Genomic DNA, 21,096 nt, shown 5'->3' on the forward strand with positions numbered 1-21,096 from the left:
CCAGAAAAAGATTTCACATGCCCGTTGCTCTGCCGTTTCCTGTCCGATTCACGTGAGGTTTGTGTTTTCCCAGTCAGTAGGGTCTGTGCTTTCAAATGACATAGTTGAATGGCATATGCTCTAAAATTTTGGTGGTGCCCCCTGTTGTAAACTCTTGGATTGGAGTAACCAATCTGCTTCTGACATTATCCAGTGGAGTCAGAGAAGCAATCTGGATCCCTGAGTTTCTATCCAGACACTCAGAGCCCAAGCTACACGCCTTCAAATTTGGCAGAAATCATACTTTCATAGGGGCCCCCAGTATTTCAGGTCCAGTTTGGGAATTTTCCTATGTGACTTAATTCGAATCCCCTCACTAGAAATGAGTGAGTCAAATTCTGGAATTTCCTGCACATTAAGATTTTCTTTTACATAGAGAGCTACACCCCTACCTTTCTTACTGGATCTATTCTTCCTAATAAGTTTGTACCCCTCTATATTATATTCATCTCCATCCCCAAGCCATGTCTCTGTACTCTCTGTAATCCCAACTATGTCAAATCCAATTTTTTCATAACAACTTCAAGTTCCAAAAATTATGCTTTGTGCATTTAAAAAAAGACAATTCAGACTAATACTTCTACACATCCTCTCTTGTTCCCACACTCCTCTCAGCTCCAGACCATGCATACTAAAATTCTGCTATAAAGACTGTATTAGTGTTCTCCCTCTTTTTATAGGTAGCCTTGACAGCTTCCATCTGGGCATTCTGCACCTACCTACCCCATTCATTCCCTGTTCCTGACCCGCAAGTCCCTAATTTAAATATTTAGTGCTTCCCTGAGCATATACTGGCCCAAGATATTAATTATTAACAGTACTGACCTTCAAAGCACTGGGCCTTGTCACAATGATACAGTCTAAGCAACAGCTGTGGGAGCATCTAAATGACAGGTGAACCTTTGTGTTAGCATGTAATGTTATGTTTATAAATGTCAAGGAGAGGTTATACAGATGACAACTGATTGAAATCTGGCTTGCCATGAAACTACATCCACTGTTAAACAGTATGAGCCAGAGAAACCTCACCAGCCAGAGTAGGTGCATAGCTTTTGGTCATGATCGTGAAAAATATATGTAATGTTGGACAATATTTAAGTCTGATAGTGAAACAATCAGTTTACAGTTTGATTATGAAAATGATTAGTTTTAGTTTTCCAGTGGAGGTTGGTCAGGTCCTCTAGCTGGGAGGCGCAATGGTGTCATACAGGAGCAGATTTAATCACTTGTTGAAATTGAAATGAGTGCTGTTAACTGTGGCTACATAGAGGGGAATAGATATTAGGCTATAGGGAGGTTGGGGCCTTTCAGACTCGATCAGGATAAATCCTGATTCATCCCCTCCTCTGCCCTGCACAAAACGTCTGTGCACACTTTGGACAGTCACTGTGGCAACCCCTTGCCCTGCTCTTACCGCCAGTGCTCCAAGCTCTGGTCAATATTTACTCTTTTTGATATAACCAAACTAAAAACTGAAGAACGGCATCAACCCCCACCCCACAAGAAGAATTATCCAGTTTTAACAGACACACAGACACTGTTCTACTCAAGGTAGTTTTAATTCTGGTGTATTAAATCGAAGTCAATACTGCATTTAAATAATAGGTAGAACCAGGAAAAGAAAGAAACTGAGAAAAAGACTGAATGAGAGAGGGGGAGAGCACACGAGACAGAGAGTGAAAGAGAATAACAGACAGCAAGAAAGAGACAGTGACCGACACAAACAGACAGCAAAAGAAAGAGGAGTGGCTTTACTGATGGGACTAGTCCAGGCCCTTTCGGCTGCTGTGCAGAGAGCCTGGTGCTCCTCCAGATCGGAGGGGTGGGTGAGGCCTATCATTGCTGTAGGTGGAAGGGAGGCACTGTGTCGGGGGCAGGACATGCCCTCCCTTGTGGGACAGCATGGTGATCTCCCGCCTCAGAGTTTCTATCTCTTCAGCCTGAGAGGCAACTGCCTTCTGCAACCTGAGTCTCTCATCCTCCTCACGCCGGTGGTCCCTGAACTGAGCGCCCTGCAGGCCCACACACAGACACACACAGACACACACAGACACACACAAACACACACACACACACACACACACACACACACACACACACACACAAATACACACACACACACACACAAACACGTTCCAAGTAAGGTATCCAGCAAGTAACACATGCTTGCCTGCAGGTAATACAATTTGCTAAATCAACATTGCCACATTACTCTACTGAGCCTGCACTGGAATAATTTTAGTCCTATTTGTCAGATCAAACCTTTTTTGTTTCAATTGGAAATAAACAGTTCCTCTCTGGCATTAGCCAGTTGTGGTATTCCACAGGGCACTATTCTGGTTCCGACTCTGCTCTCATTATACATGCGGGAAGCCATATTATTTGTTGTCATGATTTACTGACGTCACGCTATTGGACCACTGGCAGTCTATATCAAGCCAGTTGTGAGAAACCTTGGAATGATTTTTGATCCATATCTAAGCTTTGATTATTATATGAAAAAACTAGTGAAGTCATGTTTTATCAACTAAGAAACATTGCATAAGTTTTATCCTTTGAGTAAACTGAGAAAATTATACATACTGTTAATTCTTCACACTGGACTACTATAATGCTGTGTTTACATGCCTAAACCACCAGTCCATTGCTAGACTCCAAGCTGATTCTGATACTAGACTTTAGACAAGGACTTAAGTGTCACACATTACTCCCGTACTAGCTGCCGGTCATTGTTCGCCAGTTCATTTCATAATCAATTTTTAAATTTAACTCATCATTTACAAGTTGTACCAAATCATATTGTACAGTTGTTAGCTCCATATGAGACACATAGACCTCTTAAATCATCTTTGGATAAGGGCTTTTTAGCTGTCCAAGAATTCTGGTTGAGAACTAAAGGTGCGCCTGTGTTTGTTGTAAAAGCCCTGAGAACAGCCTCCCCTTGAACATTAGGACTGCTGAGTCAGTGGCCTCTTAGAGCCTTTAAATTCCTTCTCAAGACTCATTTTTATTCAACTGCCATTACAATGTATGATTTGTATTTGCCTTTTGTTTTTTCTGCTTTCATCTAATTTTATCACTTTCAATTTGTTATCTCTCTATTTGGTGTTTTAATTAGTTTAAGTCTTGTGTTACTTTTATGGTATTTTATGGTATTGTTTTTTTTTTGTTGGTGTTATTTGTACTGCTGTAAAACACTTAGTGCTGTATGCTTGAAAAGTGCTATACAAATAAAGTTATTATTATTACTGCTATCCCCACTGAAATTCTGGTACACCATCCAAGCACTTGAAACACAACATTATGACCATCTCTCTCTCTCACTCTCTCTGCCTCTCTCCCTCCCTCCCTCTTCTTCTCATACAAATGTCAGTACCATCTTCCTCTGCCTGGTGTCCAGTTGATCTTCCAGGTTCTTCTTCTCTTTCAGTAAGCAGGTAAGGGTGCAGACACGCTCAGTGTGCTGTCTGCTCACCTCCATCAGTGTCTGCTTTGCCTCAGTCAGCTTCACCTGAGACATACACACAAACATCCAGTTTCACCTGAGATGCACACACGTGCACACACACACACACACCAGCCAGCATCACAAAAGATACACACACCTACTGTATAAGCTTCACCTGAGACACACACAACACATACACAGTGGAACAGTACCTTCCAATGTTTGAGCTCATGTGTGTGTTGGACATCCTTAATTCTGCTGTCGTGCTTCAGTTCCTCCACAACTCTGTTGCCAGAGAGAGTCTGCAGTGCCTCCAAGTCCACCAGTCGCCCAAACTTAGCCATCATCATAGCCTCGCAACGCTCCTCTAGTTCTGAGACACAGATACAGAGTCATACCCATAATGTCACAAACAGAGACATTACAATTACTAATACTTAGCAAACAAACAGACCACACAGTCTAGCATTCAGAGACACACCCAGTGATGGTGTCGCCATTTAAGGGGATGGCTTAGCGAGGAAAATCAGTCCTGAGTATACTTTTACTTTAGTAAAACAACATTCTTTGTCACTGATTTGCTTAAGACACATACTGCCTAGTTGTTAGTATTTGTATGTAAACTTACTGATTGATGAACTTTCTAAGTGATTAATACACCTTTTTTGGTTTGTGTTTTTTTACAGGTGTTTCATTCTCAACGTAAGGTGAAAACCATGCAGTGCCTCTTATAAATTTTGCATGCAGCAGCAAGACATTCTTTTGAAGCACAACAGACTTAATCATCAGCATGCCGGTGTAGGTTCTTTCCCTGTTCAAATCTAGAGTGTGTTTGTACTTCTAAAACAGCAGAGGCCTTAAAAACACATCAACAGACTACATCCTAAATCAGGAAAATGTATTGAAAATGCCACATTCTGTTGCAAAATATGTGAATTGAATGTGTCTGCTCCTAGGCAACATTTATTTTGTAATTTAGGAAGACATCTTCAAAACTATGAGAGGGTTCAGTGTCCATTTCCTAATTGTGATTTTAGCAGTAACAACTACACCACATTCACAGCCTTAGACTGTGACTAAGAACCACAAACATCACATATTGCATGACTGTTGGACAGTGTCGGACAGACTAATTCAGTTGAAGATGTCACATATACTAAATTGCATGCAACACGTCTATAATTTTATTAACCCCTTTGTGCAAGCCCCCTAGTGGTCTGCACGCCAGCATGCCTTGATTGCTCATCTCCTGCAACCAAACTATCAGTTGAAAACACAAACTCTGTGTTCTGGTTTTATTAGTAGATGACACACGACAACCATGCCGAATATGAAGTTTCGTAGCACCACCATTGTCGCACCGGTCATTCATTTAACAAGCTAGTAAGTCAGAAGTAAGTCAGAAGAGGAGAATGACAGCATTGATTCTCTGTCTCTATCTACTGAACACAGATAAAGTTTAATCATCGTTATGTAAGTATTACTGCTCAAAATATTTCGGTTATATATGTTATTTTTGAAATTGAGTGTCTTTAAATAGGTTAGTGGTATTTGGTAATAAGGATATTTCACATTGTAACGTAAGTGTTCATTGGTAGCTCAGTAGTGTTTGTGTTTCATGCACTGAATATGAGGATATGACATGAAAGCTACTTACTGTAGTAGGAAAAGGAAAGGCAAAGATGATATCAGGTGCATTAGGAATGAAGAAGAAGCATTGCTTTCTAAGAATTGTTGATGCCTTAAATAGTTATTTTGTTGAGGGTTTTACTAGAGAAGAGGTTACTAATAGACTAGAAGGCATATTCAGTACTCAGAATGTCTTATCAGATATTGAAATAGAGGATAAAGAAGTACTGGATGAATTACTTAAACTAAAGAAAAATAAGGCAGCAGGTCCTGATGGCATATACCCAAGAGTACTCAAAGAGTTAGCTAAGCTCATTTTTAAACCACTGGCAGGTATTTTAGACATTTTAGAAGTTTCTTGCCATGCCATCAAAGGATGATATCAGTAAGGGGACATTCAAAGATGAGCAGCAGTTATCCCAGCTCAACTTAAACTGCTCCTTGTACTGATAATTAGAAATAAATCTGACAAAGTGTCAAGAAATGCATTCAATTATAGAGTCAGATGTTTATCTCCAATTTTATCAATGGAAAGTGTGGTTCAAATTTTGTCAAAATTTTGGCAGCTTCTTTGCATTTCTGTAGACACACAGATGATCTGTACCTTGGATCCTCGTCTCCATGTCTTTGCGGTCATGGATGAGCTGGTAGTGGCGGTGTTTGGCCTGCCGGTAGAGCTCCCCCTGGTCATTCTTCTCCACAAGTAGCTGCCGGATCCGGTCCTGCAGACTCAGCAGAGTCTTAGTATTCAAGACCAGGGAATCCGACAGATCACTGGGCAACACTCCATTGTTCAGGAACTCAACCTGAAGAGGAAAAACCATCACATACACACACTCACAATCACATACATATATGCACAGTCAAACACAGGATCATCATAATCAACAGGGGATGGGCGCAGTGGTGGACAAGACAAATTGTGCTAAATTGACACCTTTGCAACTTGCTGAACAAAATCAACTATGAAAGGGCTACTGGCCCCCTGGACCCCCCTTTCTGGCACCACGGTGTAACACATACATACACATGCACCACGTACACACCCACCTGGTGTAGTCTGAGAGGAACAACCACATCCAGCTCATTCAGTTTCTGTTGTTTCTCACGATCAAACAGTTCAAGGTCGCCCTCTGCTGCCTTCAGGCTGCTTTGCACAATTTTCTCCTAGAAGCAGCAGTTCAATGTTAGACCAGTGGTTATAGCTATAATTGTAACTCCTGATGTATAAAGTGCCATTAATTATTTTAATTAGAAACTTTCAATTCTTAATACCACATTTTGCCAGAAAATGTGTCATATGTTACAAAACATTAATATTTATATTCAATTAAAGGCGCAGTATGTAAGTTCTGTTCATATTTGGTAAAATTTCCTTCACATTCCGACAGATATCAATAAAATATAAGCTCTAAGAAAAAATCCAATCTCTCTGACTGCCCCAGGCTCTGAAATCAGCCACTCTAAATTTCACCATGCCTGAATATTAGCAACCAATCAGGACAGCTCTCCGCAAGGAGGCCAATCAGGACAGCTCTCAGCCTGTCAATCATGTTGCACGTTCATATGTGCATGAAATGTGCTATGTAATTAAAGTTTGATTTGACTTGGCTCGACCGCATTAAAAGGGCTACTGTATAACTTTTGATTAACTTTTGGCTGATTAAAGAAATATTTGCTGTGATGTTTGATGGTAGTGACTACCAACTACAGATGTTGTTTAGCAATCAAAAACAAGTGATGGGAAATATCTTATGGGACAGGCCATGCCCTTGTTTAAACTCATATAGGGCCCTAGAATTCATGAAATTCTATCAAGCTGTTATTGAGAAAACAGATAGAGATGAGTTCACAGTATATTAAGTGGTGAGGAATCGAACATGGGGATAATTAGTATGTGGGTCGAGAGTCAGCTGCCCTATAAACTGCACCAGGGCAGTACCAGCTTCCAAACAGTGTATGGCATATTTCATTAGAATAATATTATCAAGATTGAAAGGCCCGTGCAACTCCGTTAGTGGTTCCTTCATCACAGCATTGTGCATTCAACTGTAACATTGCGTAGTAATATACAAGTACTCGTTTGAGGCATAATGGTTTTTTTCCTTTGGTTTTTGGAAAATTTTACTAATTTTGCCAACTCCACAGCCTGGATACAGTAAATTCTCGCCATGGATTTGGGGAGTGGGTCAGAAGAGGAGGAGAAAGCATTAAGTCTAGTACGGACTTGGGCTTTGGGCCAACACATAACACATACATATCACACAATTAGTGAATAATAAATGTCTGTTTGAACTATTTTATGCTTCCTCAGCTTTGGAATTTGACTTGGGGTTTTGAAAACCACTTCAACTGGTATCACAAACAGGATGGTGCAGCCAAGGACACTGTGAGGTGTCTGTGAGGCACAGTCTGGACAAAGAGCAAAAATTTAGTTTTGAGATTTTTATAAACTTGAGATTCACCAATTTATAGGACCACAATTGAGAAACCCAATGTTAGAGAGCAGGAGCAGGTAAAGCAGTTCAGTGTGTTAGACCAATGGCAGAGCAGAAGGGGCAGGAGGAACTGAAGGAACAGGCACAGATCTCACACCTTCTTGGCTAGTGCATCACATTCTTTCCTCAGGGCATCACAGCTCTTCTTCTCCTCCGCAATCAGCTCCTCTAGGTCCAACTTCCGCGTTCGCAACTGCAGAGTGTTCTCAAACAGCTCTGGGTCACAGACTGCATCACAAGATCGTACATGCTACACTGAGGGTTTACAATCTACACCGAGAGAGTACAGTCTACACTGAGAGCACAGTCTACACTAAGACAGAGTACAGTCAACACTGCAAGTGTTCAATCTACACTGAAAACAGTCTACACAAAAAGAGTGCAATCAACATTGAGAGTTTGATGCAAGGGAACATACAAGGCGGGCAAACGCTGTCATCCAGCGGACCGCCACTCTCAGACTCTTCATCACTTTCCATTTCATCCCAGTCAGACTCCTCGTCAGAGTCTTCATCACTGTCCTCCTGCTCCTCTACACACAAAACATAAACAGTGTGCAGTGTGAATGTTCAAGTCTACTTTACAAACATGAAAATAAACAGACTCACACACTCATAAATACACGCGAGCGCGCGTACACACACACACACACACACACACACAAACCCACATGCAGATGTTTGGAGACATGATTGCTCACCTTCATTTCCAGCCTTCTCCGACTTCTTCGTGCGTTTCACCTTCTTCTTGAAGACCTTGGTGAGGAAGTCTGCAAATTTGTTGTTGTCTCCTAGTGAAGTCTGGAAGGATGTGTGAAGTGCCTTCTCCCTCTGCTGGAGCTTCACCATGCTCTGCTGTTTGAACTCCAGCTGCTTCCTACTGTCCTCCCACTTAGCCTGTAAATACACACACACACACACACATGCACACAGACACAACATATTGGAGCACAAAGCACAAAGGACTGGATGGCTCATGCAATCCTGTGGACCACCACAGCTGGTAAATAGTAGAGAAGAATGTTAGTTAAGTTTTTAAGTGAGCAAGCAGTCTCATAAGAACATAAAAAAGCAATGACAAGAACAGGCCATTCAGCCTAACTTTCCTTGATTACATGTACAGCATACGAGAAACTGTCAATATAAAAACAATCAACAAACAATAAAAACATCAAACAACAAATAAAAAACATCAAACAATAAAAACTATCAATGAATCAATGAATAAAAAACAATACCAACTCCTCCCCCCCCAAAAAAAAATATATATATTTTTAAAAACCTAACAACAGTAAAACCAATAAAACTACAGTGTATCCAGTACTGTGTCAAGCAAACCAGGCCTTGAATTTCATCAGACCCTCCATTCTCCATTGTTGTTTTTGTTTTGTTGGTGGGGGGATATTCTGATAGGTGAAAAGCAGAGCGTGTTACAGATAGAGATGAGATCACAGTATGTTAAGTGCCATGGTGAGGAATCAAACATGGGGGTAATTTGTATATGTGTCGAGAGTCAGCTGCCTTATAAACTGCACCAGGACAGTACAAGCTTACCCTGGGCAGTGCCAACGCAGTGTAGTGGCTTGTAGTGGCCTGCTTTGTTCAAATTCATATCACTCACAAGGAAATTTTCTAATTCTAGCCAATATTGTTTCTTGCACCTTGGCCTAATTATGATATCAATACTTTTCATGGCAGGCTTAGATTTAGCAAGTTTGAATGAATGACTCATAGACAGTGCATTGTATGTGTGAGTAACTTGGCATTTTTGTAAGTTGAAAACGTGTTTTTCTTCAGATATCATTTCGTTTTGTACTGTGTTTGTTATAAGTGATAATAGTAATGCACATAAATGTAGCAGACCTGGGTCAAATATGTATTTGTTTTGGATTCAAATACTTTTCTGTGCCCTGTTGATCTTGCCTGGTGTAGACATCAATGAGGTATTCTCCATATGAGAAAACATTACACTCTGCTGCCCACTACTGTCAGAACCCCGCAAGTATTTCCCCCTGGCAAGCAGAACCTTTACCATAGAGGCAATTGTGTCAAATGAAACCCTAAAACACTGTATGTATGAAACAGGCGCATGGAACTGGAAGTGCAGTTTACGTGTTGCACAAGGGTCGATTTTTGTATGAATCATGTGAAAATGAGAATTATCAATTAAATTGCTGAATTCATTGGTAGGTCAGTCTACAGTAAACTGGTGCAATGAACCAACAAGTCAAAACAAACTCTATATTAGGCTTTAAGATTAAATAGAAGCAGTCAATTAAAATAATGAACTGAAATCATACATTCTTTCTTGAATGCAGCCCACTAAATTACAAAACGGAAGACATTAAACAAAACATTAAACAATTAATTTGAAAATACCAGAAAAGAGAGGGAGATCGAGAAGCCGGGGGAGGGGGGGTGGGTCGGGCTGACCATGAACTTATCATTTAATGTGAACTTAGAGTATGTTTTTGGGGGTGGGACCCATAGATTGCCTGTCTAGATAAGGGTATCAGCGGACTTTAAATTTCCCCAATTACCTTTGCTTTGATATTTGTGGCAGGGAGGGCAGGCTGCGTTCTTGGATACAAAATTATATTGTACCCAATTCACTGTTTCTCTCTCCAAGGCCATAATCCAAACACTAGATAACTGACAGTGTATATGTGATGAGCAGACACGAGTCTGTGATCGGGGAACATGTGCATGTGGAGGGAACATGGTCATGTGAGGAGGGTACATGCTCACCAGGATCTGACTCTCCTCCTGCATGCGAGCGTTCAGCCTCTCCTGCAGTAAATTTTCTCTCTTCTCAAAGTCCTTGAGAAGCAAGAGCTCCTGAAACAGGGTGATGTGGCGCAGGTCAGCCAGCTTCATCTGCACATCTAATGCCTCCTTCTCATGACGCAGGATCTGCAGCTCTGCATCAAAGCGGCACATAGCTTCCCCCATCTATTCCAAACAGCCACAAAAAATAAGAAAGCAGGGAACAAGCTTGTTAAAAACTATCTGTAACATTTGCATGGTTTTACTTTTACTTTTACTGGATGCTCTACATTATACATTAGTAACAATTGATGCATTTCATCTTGGCCTAGGAGTCTGGAGGCGTGGTCACACCCAGCCAAAGGACAAGTCTGTTGACCCACAAAGACTGCCTGCCTAGATTGGAACCTGCCTGGCCATAGGAAAAGGAGGCTACTTTGACCAACCTGGACATTGGATGAGGAGGGCTGGGTGCTATACTGTATTTTTCGGTATACCGGTATGAATTCATGCAATCGTGCGTGGTTTTGCCATCTTCAATACTATTTTATTGTTTTTTATCCGATATTAAAAATTGCACATTGCAACAGTATCATAAATAGTTTGCAATGTAAACTTAAGGTGAATTGTCTTCTGAATGAATATCACACCAGCTCATTAAAAAACGTAATGTGATAATGCAAAGTTGTTGTGCAGGGAAGTTTGTGGAAACCCATGATGGAGTCGAAGTCAAGTGACACCAGTGGTGAAACCTCTCAGCTTCTGCTGTTTTTTAAAGCATAAGAACAATCACCTTACCTCCTTTTCTGTGATCAAGTGATGTGTTCACATGGCAGCTGCAAGGCATTGCTGCTGAGTGCATGTCATAACAAGATTCAATAGATAAGAGTGGTATTTATTTACTTATTCTGGTTGTCTACGACCACAGGTATGATTAAAGAAAAAACTGATGAAAGGAAGCCGATAAGCCGTATGGCTGCAAAGATTGTTACCACAGCAAAATGTTGATGCAACTCTAACAGAGCACATGAGTCCAAAAGAGACCATGTACTATGTAAGAGTTGATTTAGCACTTAACATTTTACTGTGATTACATTTTCTTTTTTTTTACTAATTTTGATATGGTTAATATGCCAGCTCTATCTGAAAGTATATTTTTTCATTTAAATCCAAACCTTTTTTTTATTTTGCTTGAATATTTTGTAAAGAAACCGTACATTTGCAAGTTACACATTAGGGTTTATAATGTTTACTAATGAAAGAAAGGCCTTTTCATACAGTCAAAAGATTAAATTATTTAATTACTGATTTGTCAGATGGCTTGATGTAGCAGTGATGTATGGAGTCTGTCTGTGGAGTGGGATGTCATAGGATGTCAATAACATTTTAACCTTCCATGTTACAATAACACACACACACACACACACACACACACACACACACTGCTCCCACCTTTGACAGCAGCTCATCCTGCTGGTAGAGGAATCTGATGATCTGCACTTGTTTCATCTCTTCCTCAAGCTCTGTGAGCTCACAGGGCTTCGGCTCTGGTGGTGCCGGGCTGCCCTGCAGCGCTCGGCTTGGTAGGATGGGATCATCGCTGTCCTCCTGCATCAAGCTGAGCAGACTGGGCTCCTCTGGACCACGCTCTATTGCACCCCTCTGCTGGTTCCACTGTGCACAAAGGGCAGCGAAACGCTGCAGGGTACTGCGTGTGTACTGCAGCCTCCTCTCAGGGATTTCCTCTGGCTGCAGAGTAGGCAGAGTGGGGCACTGGCAGCGCATATCCGGAGTAAGCTGGGCCTGCACTGCCAAAAGCTGCTCCATCCACAGTCCCAGCTGGGAGATCAGCTGCATCTTCTCATCCCGCAACGTCATGATTCGCACATTCATCTTCAGCTTTCTCTCATGAATCTGTGTGCCACCAAAGCATCATCATCGTCATTATTATTATATCCTGATCTTCATCATCAATGCTCAGACTGATAATCATTGTCATCATCATCACAGTACATGGGGATGAGAGTGTAAAGGCTGAGGGGACAGGACTGAGCGTGTAAAAGGTAGGGGTGTTAGGAGTGAGGGGTGGGGATGTAAAGGGTCAGAGGTTTAAGGATGTAAGGAGTCAGAGTTTAAAGTGTTAGAGGGGAGGAGTCAAGGTGTAAGAGACAAGGGTGTGGGGGATCCCAGCACAAAGCGGTCAAAGTTAAGAGGTGGGAGTGTAATGACTCTGCTCCTGGAGAGCCCTATCTGATTTTAGTTTTTGTTCTTGGCTAATAGCTGTATAAGTCAAAGGCGGTTCACTCATAGGCTACATGAAAATGTTTTATACAGGAATACAAATTAGTTCCTAGGAATAGTTTCTATTCCCAGTATGGCACTGACTATGGTGACAAGTGCTGCAATGTCTTGATCATCTTGATCATCTACAAGAATAGTCGTCTCATTCATAAACGTATCAGTAAATGTAGCTACATTGTATGACATAAATCATTGACATAATAAAATAATAGAGAGCAGAAGTTGAATTAAGTTAAATCTACAGATGCCATTAAATCCAGGTACTGTCATCCAGGAACCGGGTTCCGCACTTCTACTGTAAGGGGCATAACGCACCTCCTCTTCCAGGGCGACCAGCTGTAATTTCTTTCTCTCTGTGTTCATTCTTAGCTGCTCTGGGACAGTGAAGTCCTTGGCTGTCTTCAGTTTAAAATCACCCATGTTCTCTATAGCCAGCTGCAGGGCTCGCACATCTTCAGGGTCCTCATAGTTCTCATTTGGCTTTGAAGAAAAGCTGACAACAGAATACCACACGCAAATGACAAAACCATTAACCAAAAAATAAGAGCATTCTGGCTTACTTGACCTGTGTGAAATGATGAAGTAGCAGGCTATACAACCTAATGGCCTGAGAATTAGTTTGGCCACAGAACCACTAGGAATTATTAAAGTCCACATGCTTAGATAACAACCCAAAATAAATTTGATGGCTCACAACACAGGCTTAAAATAGAGCCTTTTGTTGCCCTCAGTTTGCTAGCTGAATCACCCATCAGAGGACTCTGTCAAGCTTATGGTCAAGTTCTTGGTCAAGCTTTCATTTCAAAATCATTGGAGTTTGAGCACCTATTATTGAGTGGGCATGGGGGGATGACATTCGACCACCTCAAATGCTAACATTTATTTCAAATTCATGAGAAGGACTGAACGCCGTTACCTATTAAAATGCAAGTCTCGTAAAAATACATACAATAAACTGTCCAAATCATAAAGTAGTGGTGTTTGTTTGAGGATGTGGATGCGGAGAATGGTCTGGAGATTTAACCAGTGGAAATGTGTTACTCACAGTTCCACCCACTCCTGTCTCCGTCTTTCGATCTTGGCTTTCATTCTTTCTGCCTTCTCTGCAGCTTTCTGGAGCCTGTCTGCCACGTGGGCTCCCATCCCCTCAGCCACCCCCACAGGCTTTTGAGATTCACCCTCTGAAAAAATCTCATCTGAGGGATGGAGAGAAAGATGATGAAAAATATCCTTCATAGAATCTAGATTTGGCATAAGGTATATTCCATGAAATATCTCTATAGACTACAAAAAAGGAAATTGATGAGAGACATCAGAGAGTGGTTTCCAGTGATAGTGTAAAGAGTATGGGGTTATGGGGTTGACTTGGCATAAAAACAAATTGCAAATACAGGTGCGTGTGGGGGCAGCATGGTCGTGCAGTGGGTAGCACTGTCACCTCACAGCAAGAAGGTCCTGGGTTTGAATCCCAGGCTGGACCTCCCTGTGTGGAGCTTTCATGTTCTACCCATGTCAGCGTGGGTTTCCTCCGGGTACTCCGGTTTCCTCCCACAGTACAAAGACATGCAGGAAGGCCATAGGTATGAGTGTGTGAGTGAATGGTGAGTAAATGGGTGTGTGTGCCCTGCGACTGGCAACCTGTCCAGGGTGTATTCCTGCCTTTCGCATGCTGCGATAGTCTCCAGAAACCCTGACCAGTATAAGCGGGTATAGATAATGGATGGAAGTGTGGGTTGGTATTTACAAATAAGCTATTAGCTCCTCTTGGCTTTGCCTGCAATTTTCTGTGATGTCAGAAATAAGGGAAATCCAGGAGATTGCCTAGAACATCTATCACTACATGGACCATCGATCACTACAACTTATTATGGCAAAAGCGTTCAGCCAGCACAATGGCAATTGTAGTGGAAAAACCGAAGAACAGGGAGGAAAGGGCTGGAGCAGGTCTGTGGAGAAGGAAGACTAAAAATGATAATAAAATGATGTATTGTTATTAAACCAACAATATCCTTCAACATTACCATCTCTCTGTTTCTCAGCCCTATCCAAACTTCCATCCTGCCCTCCTGTGAGAGAGATGGAGAGAGAGAGGGTGAGAGGAGAGTGAAATGCAGGTCATCTCATAATCAGAAAGGACTCATAATTCACAAAAGACCGCAATGCACCATAGACAAATCAAATGAAGATGATGGGATAAAAAAAGATCCAAATCTACTATGAATATATGAATAAATATGGGTAAGAGAAAACACAGACAGATACAATATGAATAAAATATACGGTATGGATGGGCTATGTTGATAGTAACAGAGACTGGAATGAAACATACAGTATGGATGAGCTTTTGTTAACGTTTTTGTATAATATTAATTACAACCAGGTCTATTGAGGGAAAGATGGCTGCTTCTGTTCTGACCGTGTTCCTTTCCAGATCCCATGCGCAGACAGAGAACACTACCGGCACTTGTACAAACACTTGTGGAGTCTCATACATACGTCTAAAAAACATACCTCCAGGGTCTCAAATATCCCATGTGGATATTTATCTTGCATCTACAGATGCATACCTGTGGAGATTCAGACACCTGTGCATATGAGTCGCACACACCTGAAGACATGTCGTTCTCCTTACTGAGCTCCTTCTTGCACTGCCGAGGCCTGCCTAATTGGCCCAATTTCTGTAGTTGCAGAAATCTTTGTGACAATGGCAATAGCCGGTATGTGGATATCTTATGTTCACTTTGACAGGCCACCACAGTAATTATATCTGACTCCAGAGACTCCCAGAACCTGCACACCACAGGAGACATGGGTGAGACACAGATGAGACACAAGTGAGGTACACAGCAGAAAGAGCAATGTCTGAGAGGTGGAAGAAAGGCAAGACACAGCTGATTACGGGCATGTAGAGTTTCTGCTAACTGTACCTGTCAACCAACAAATTAATCTGTACCTGTATCTGTATTCAGGACTGTTATGTGGGGAGCTGAGATGTGGACCCAAGTGCAAAGAATAACAGACTGGAGATCAGATGAAGGCTCACATAACGAGCAAAGAATTGTCTATTATTGCATATCGAATACTGAAATGTATTGTCATACCAAAATGTTTCAGATCTTTAGCCAAGATGTAATATTAGGGAAACTGAGTGAATACATAACACTTTTTAGGGGGCCAAGCACAAAGGGTGCCCAGGATCCCAAATGTTTTTGCTAGGATTATTCTTCTTATTATAATTTTTTTTCTTCTGCTTCTCCCTACATTTTCACCCCTTTCCCATGCTCAAAAACTCACAAGATTTAACAAACTTAATTTTATCCATGAAAAGCATGCATCATGTGCTGTAATTGCACAACTTATTGCAAAAACTGTAAGATGACTCTTTCTATACAAGTTAATTTTGTAAACATGAACAGATACAATCCATAAGGACTACATCATAAAAAAAACTCCTTCCATCAGGACAGTACTGTTTGGTGAGCGGTTCACATTGTAGTCCTGATTATAAATGTGTAAAAACTCCCAAAATGAATGGGAATGCAATAATCAGGCCACATAACCACAACACAATGTAATGTAATGTAACATGGAGAGGGTGCTGACAAGATCTGACAGACAGGTGAGACAGGTAAAACCAGACGAACACGGTTACCGTTCCTGCAGCTTCTTCAGGCCGATGCTGTGCCGCTCTGCCTCCCAGGCCAGCTCTTTCTGTACCTCTCGAATCTGCTGGGCAGTCAGTCGCTCTGCCTCTTCCCGAAACCGAGGGTCCAGCTCCAGCTCCTGCCGCACATCCAGATCTCACTGCACTACACTTGTCTGTAGAGCACAGCCTTGTCTCACTGCATTAGGCTGCACTGTACAGGACAGCCATGTCTCACTGCACTACACTCGTCTGTAGAGCACAGCCATGTCTCACTGTACTACACTCGTCTGTAGAGCACAGCCATGTCTCACTGTACTACACTCGTCTGTAGAGCACAGCCATGTCTCATTGCACTACACTTGTCTGTAGAGCACAGCCATGTCTCACTGTACTACACTCGTCTGTAGAGCACAGCCATGTCTCACTGCACTACACTCGTCTGTAGAGCACAGCCATGTCTCACTGTACTACACTCGTCTGTAGAGCACAGCCATGTCTCATTGCACTACACTCGTCTGTAGAGCACAGCCATGTCTCACTGCACTACACTCGTCTGTAGAGCACAGCCATGTCTTACTGCACTACACTCGTCTGTAGAGCACAGCCATGTCTCATTGCACTACACTCGTCTGTATTGCACATCCAAGTCTCACTACATTATGCTACACAACCAGGTCTCACTGCATTGCATTGCTCTGTACTACCCAACCATGTCTCACTCACAATCAGATCTCATTGCAATTACTCTGCATTACTGCTAGGGTTGAGGTACCGTTTGCCGTAAGCGGATATGCTCTGGCAGGCTCTGGTTGCACTGTAGTAGCTGTTTAAATTGGCTCTGCAGCTCCACAAGCTTCCTCCGCCTCTCCTCCTTCCTCTGCTCCGCCTCACGACGCATACGATCCAGCTCAGTCCTCTGCTTTGCAGTTTCAATGCTACACACATGACATTCAGACCCACCCAAAAAATCACACATACATACACATACATACACGTGCACACACAGATAACATGCATGTATAAGTGATGGAATGAGACAATGTTCCATCCCGCAATGGTGAAAAAAAGGCAATATGTGATTGGGTAATTTAAAATGGATAATGGCATTTCACAGGAGGTAGTAAAACTTGCCTGTAAGCACTGGTATCCAGTATGTCTGGTACCACTTTCTCCATTTCGATTCCAAACTGTATAAACCAGCAAAAACAGTCAGAAGCATATAAGAGATTTGCTCAGCCAGCAAACATCTACTCACTCATCACATTTTAATCCCCCATCCTATATTTACTCACTATTATCAGACTTACTCATCACCCATTCACTCACTCATCCCATCCCAGTCTAAACCCAGGGAGACTCACAGGGGGGGAGGGGATTTTAGCTTGGCTGGGCTCCAGGGCTTCGGCCAGCTCCTCTTGGGAGAGCAGGCTAAAGACGAAGATGTTGCCATCCTCTCCCGTCGTCAGGACAAACAGTTCGTCGTAGCTGCAGCGCACGCTGCACAGGTGTCCGTTATGGTTGTCATGAAGACTAAGGGCCCAGAAGGCATCAAGGGACATCATGTTCGGGTCTTGCGGCTGCATGGGGTACACCCTGATCTGCCCACACCACATCCCGCACAGAAAGAACTTCCTGCTGGAGCTGAGACAGAAGCACAGATACTGACTCACTCACACACTGAAAATCCGAATTAGTTCAGTCTACTCAAAAGTTTTGTGGAAATTGATTACCTCAAAACAATTATGTAAGCAAACTTACTTGCCCTTGTGCACACAGTACTTAAAAACATGTTAAAATAACTTCAAATTGTAGCTTTTTGTTCACTCAAAAACTTAGTTATCTTACTAATTTAAAACAGTATTGTTACAATAAATCATTGTTAATTGAATTCTGTATACTCTATTCATGAGGCTATGCTCACTCAAAAGTTTTATCCTGTTCTCCGCCCCCTGGTGGTATGGGTTCTGGTGCCCACAGAATTTTGACTCATTACATATCCAGTTTATTAAAATGAATTGGACAAACATGCCAAAAAATAGCATTCAGAGCTATCCAGAGATTCTTCTGAAGTTAACCAGGCCATTCTTTCCCTTATCTCTTCTCCCTTTAGCTCAGTAAAACAAGGCAATAAAACAAGGTGCCCTACCATGCTCCAATGACTCATTACACCAAAAACCACATCATAAACGTCTTTCCTAAAATACTGTTTGCAAGCTGTAACTAATTCCGAGCTCTGACGCCATTTTGAACTCAATCCAATACATATCAGCTGAGAATATTCCAGAAAAACACAGATCAGCCACAGACTGGTCTCAGATCAGCAGTGATTTGCTTTTCTGCCATTGGTGTTATAAACCAATCGAGCAACAGGGCGAATTAAAGTGGAGTTTTCGCTTTTAAACAAGCCCTCCTTGGAGTTTCTGTGTTTAGGGATTCTTTATCTAATCTCTCAACTCAACGCTGGCATCTGGTCGGTTCACTGCTAGAGGCCCTTTAATCCAATTGGTTAAAGAGCCAGTGCATTTTTTGAGAAAGGTATATATAGTATAACCTAATAATGGCGAATATTCAAATAAAATCACATTTCCACTGTGGCCAAGTTATTGAAGAATTGGACAAAAGCGAATTTTCAATGTGAAATGTAGTCTGTCCTTTGAAAAGTAGACTGTCCTGTTAACCCCTGTTGAATTTAGATATATGCACCACTATTTTTCCAGTGGTGAAAAACATGTTGGCGATCAGACTGTGTACCATGTCTCTGATGTGTGTTGCTACGAAGTTATAAGGCTTTATTTAGGAGCAGTGTAAACTGGACAAAATTGCCTTTTTTAAATTGGAGGTGGAAAGGTATACAGCATTGACTCCCATCTCATGTTCATGAATGAAGACAGCTTTGCAATGACCTATTTGAGAGTATAGCTGCAGTTTTGAAGCAACTGGAGCAGATGTCCAGCTAGCTAGCCGGTTAGCTTTCCATCGGGTGGATCTTTGCCTTGTGCATTAAAATCATACCACAGACCGTGCCGTTGATTATGCATTTGTACAAGCATCATTACAAGCTGGCTGCTACCTACTTGGAGCAAAGTTGCATTACCTAGATAACACGCACTAGACAACATAAGAAACATTAAATTTGTTCAATGCAAGCCTACTACAATTTGTTTGAGTAATTTTTAATCAAAATGGGATGACCTATTCTGATTTAAAAAATTTCCCTCGCTGCCAAGGATACAAGATCGAACAATGCTAATTTGACAGTATATCACCTCCACCGTCAACACCACAAAACATGATGTAGGTGATAATTCAAAAGAACTGGTGAAAAGGCGAAGCAGGGAAAAAAGTGTAAGCGATTTAAATCTTTTAGGGCCTATTTCCTGTCTTAATTAAATTTTTTTTTTAAGTAGATCATTAAATGTTAGTGTCCCACCCTGTACCTGAAGCTAAAGGTGCAGATAGGGTTCTCTTCCGTTTCCTGCAGAGGGAGAAATGCAAAGGGCTCATCTTGTCTGAGCTCTGGGTCCTCTTCCTGTTGCTCTGAGAACCGGCAATGGTACAGAAACCCAGCATCATATCCGCCCTGCACACATAAATACACAAAAAATACACATAACACACACAAACACACATCTTAATGAGAATAAGCACGAATGTGTGAGTAAGAGTGCATATGAACGGTTGTTGTGTGTGCATGAGTGTGTGTGTGCGTGTGTGTGTGTGTGTGTGAGAGAGAGCTGTTAAACATGACAATGGGCTGCTAACCATTAATTTAATTGTGTTGCTTTTCAGTTATGTACTATGGAAATGGCTCAAATTAAATCTAAAAAGCTCAGGAACAACTTGAACAATATTAAAGGGCTAAGAACTTACCATCCAACCAAAAAAACTCATACATATTTAGAATCAAGACACTTGATTTTATTTTGGCATACTAATATTTCATTATTATATTACATATATTTAAACTACATGTGGCCTAATACTTTTGGCCTGTGTATATATATGTATGTGTGTGTGTGTGTGTGTGTGTGTGTGTGTTTGTGTGTGCCTATATGCACTCTGAGAGACAGAGAGAGAGAGAACAAGAGACAATGAGAAAGAGAATGAGGCAGTACCAAGGAGACCCAGAAGGCTCCAGGTTGGGAGTAGAAAGCACAGAGCAGGGGGCTTGGGGACTCTGGGATGTAGAGGGCGGGTAGCTCATCTTTCTCCTCCTCTTCTTGCCCCTCCTCTTCTTTCTCCTCCTCAGTGGGGTCATCCTTCCTTTGCTCTTTCTCCTTCCTCCTCTTCTCTTTCAGTTCCTTTCTCCGAGCAACCTCTATATCACGCTAAAAAATTACACAAACTCAACACATCTACAACACAACTAAGAGTCGCTTTCATCTACAACCGAAATTTCCAACAGTCTGTGGACCCCTGAGGGTCCTTGAAGGCACTGTAGGAGGGTGCCCAACCAGACTGGATATGCAATGACTATATATAGATTTGGGAAATATTTGAAAATATAAAACCTTTTCTAAAATCCAACCTTTTTAAATTTATGATGGGGTCCCTCGGCAAAAAAAGGAAAACCCCTGATCAATAACACCTAACTGAAATACCTCCACACTTGCAATGGGAATTCTCAAAGCACTGACAAATGGTTGTGTAAATGGTTGGGGAAATAATAAAAATATTCTACAATGTACATTTCCGGTTATTTTTGTCCTTGGTATTTTTTGATGCTGCAATTTCCTTACACCTCCATTCTCAAAGTTCTGTCCAAAACAC

At 41.7% G+C, this 21,096-nt stretch overlaps 1 protein-coding gene across 1 annotated transcript in view; it reads right to left on the reverse strand.

The window, feature by feature from the left end:
• Positions 1 to 1,579: 1,579 nt before the first annotated feature.
• Positions 1,580 to 21,096, reverse strand: part of LOC118224501 (cilia- and flagella-associated protein 44) — a 31,939-nt gene continuing 12,422 nt past the window's right edge. Inside the window, exons 15-34 of the mRNA XM_035411963.1 lie at positions 20,442 to 20,654; positions 19,764 to 19,906; positions 17,688 to 17,967; positions 17,458 to 17,513; positions 17,099 to 17,261; positions 16,333 to 16,463; positions 15,289 to 15,470; positions 14,702 to 14,746; positions 13,726 to 13,876; positions 12,996 to 13,173; positions 11,832 to 12,293; positions 10,362 to 10,565; positions 8,315 to 8,510; positions 8,033 to 8,146; positions 7,712 to 7,842; positions 6,167 to 6,283; positions 5,721 to 5,922; positions 3,700 to 3,860; positions 3,416 to 3,550; positions 1,580 to 2,051 (exon numbers count right to left, since the gene is read on the reverse strand). Coding sequence (XP_035267854.1) covers positions 1,803 to 2,051; positions 3,416 to 3,550; positions 3,700 to 3,860; positions 5,721 to 5,922; positions 6,167 to 6,283; positions 7,712 to 7,842; positions 8,033 to 8,146; positions 8,315 to 8,510; positions 10,362 to 10,565; positions 11,832 to 12,293; positions 12,996 to 13,173; positions 13,726 to 13,876; positions 14,702 to 14,746; positions 15,289 to 15,470; positions 16,333 to 16,463; positions 17,099 to 17,261; positions 17,458 to 17,513; positions 17,688 to 17,967; positions 19,764 to 19,906; positions 20,442 to 20,654 — 3,513 coding nt within the window. The 3' untranslated portion in view covers positions 1,580 to 1,802. The remainder of the gene's footprint in view (positions 2,052 to 3,415; positions 3,551 to 3,699; positions 3,861 to 5,720; positions 5,923 to 6,166; positions 6,284 to 7,711; positions 7,843 to 8,032; positions 8,147 to 8,314; positions 8,511 to 10,361; positions 10,566 to 11,831; positions 12,294 to 12,995; positions 13,174 to 13,725; positions 13,877 to 14,701; positions 14,747 to 15,288; positions 15,471 to 16,332; positions 16,464 to 17,098; positions 17,262 to 17,457; positions 17,514 to 17,687; positions 17,968 to 19,763; positions 19,907 to 20,441; positions 20,655 to 21,096) is intronic.

Source organism: Anguilla anguilla, chromosome 4, assembly GCF_013347855.1.
Source record: "Anguilla anguilla isolate fAngAng1 chromosome 4, fAngAng1.pri, whole genome shotgun sequence".
NCBI classification, from domain to species: Eukaryota; Metazoa; Chordata; class Actinopteri; order Anguilliformes; family Anguillidae; genus Anguilla; species Anguilla anguilla.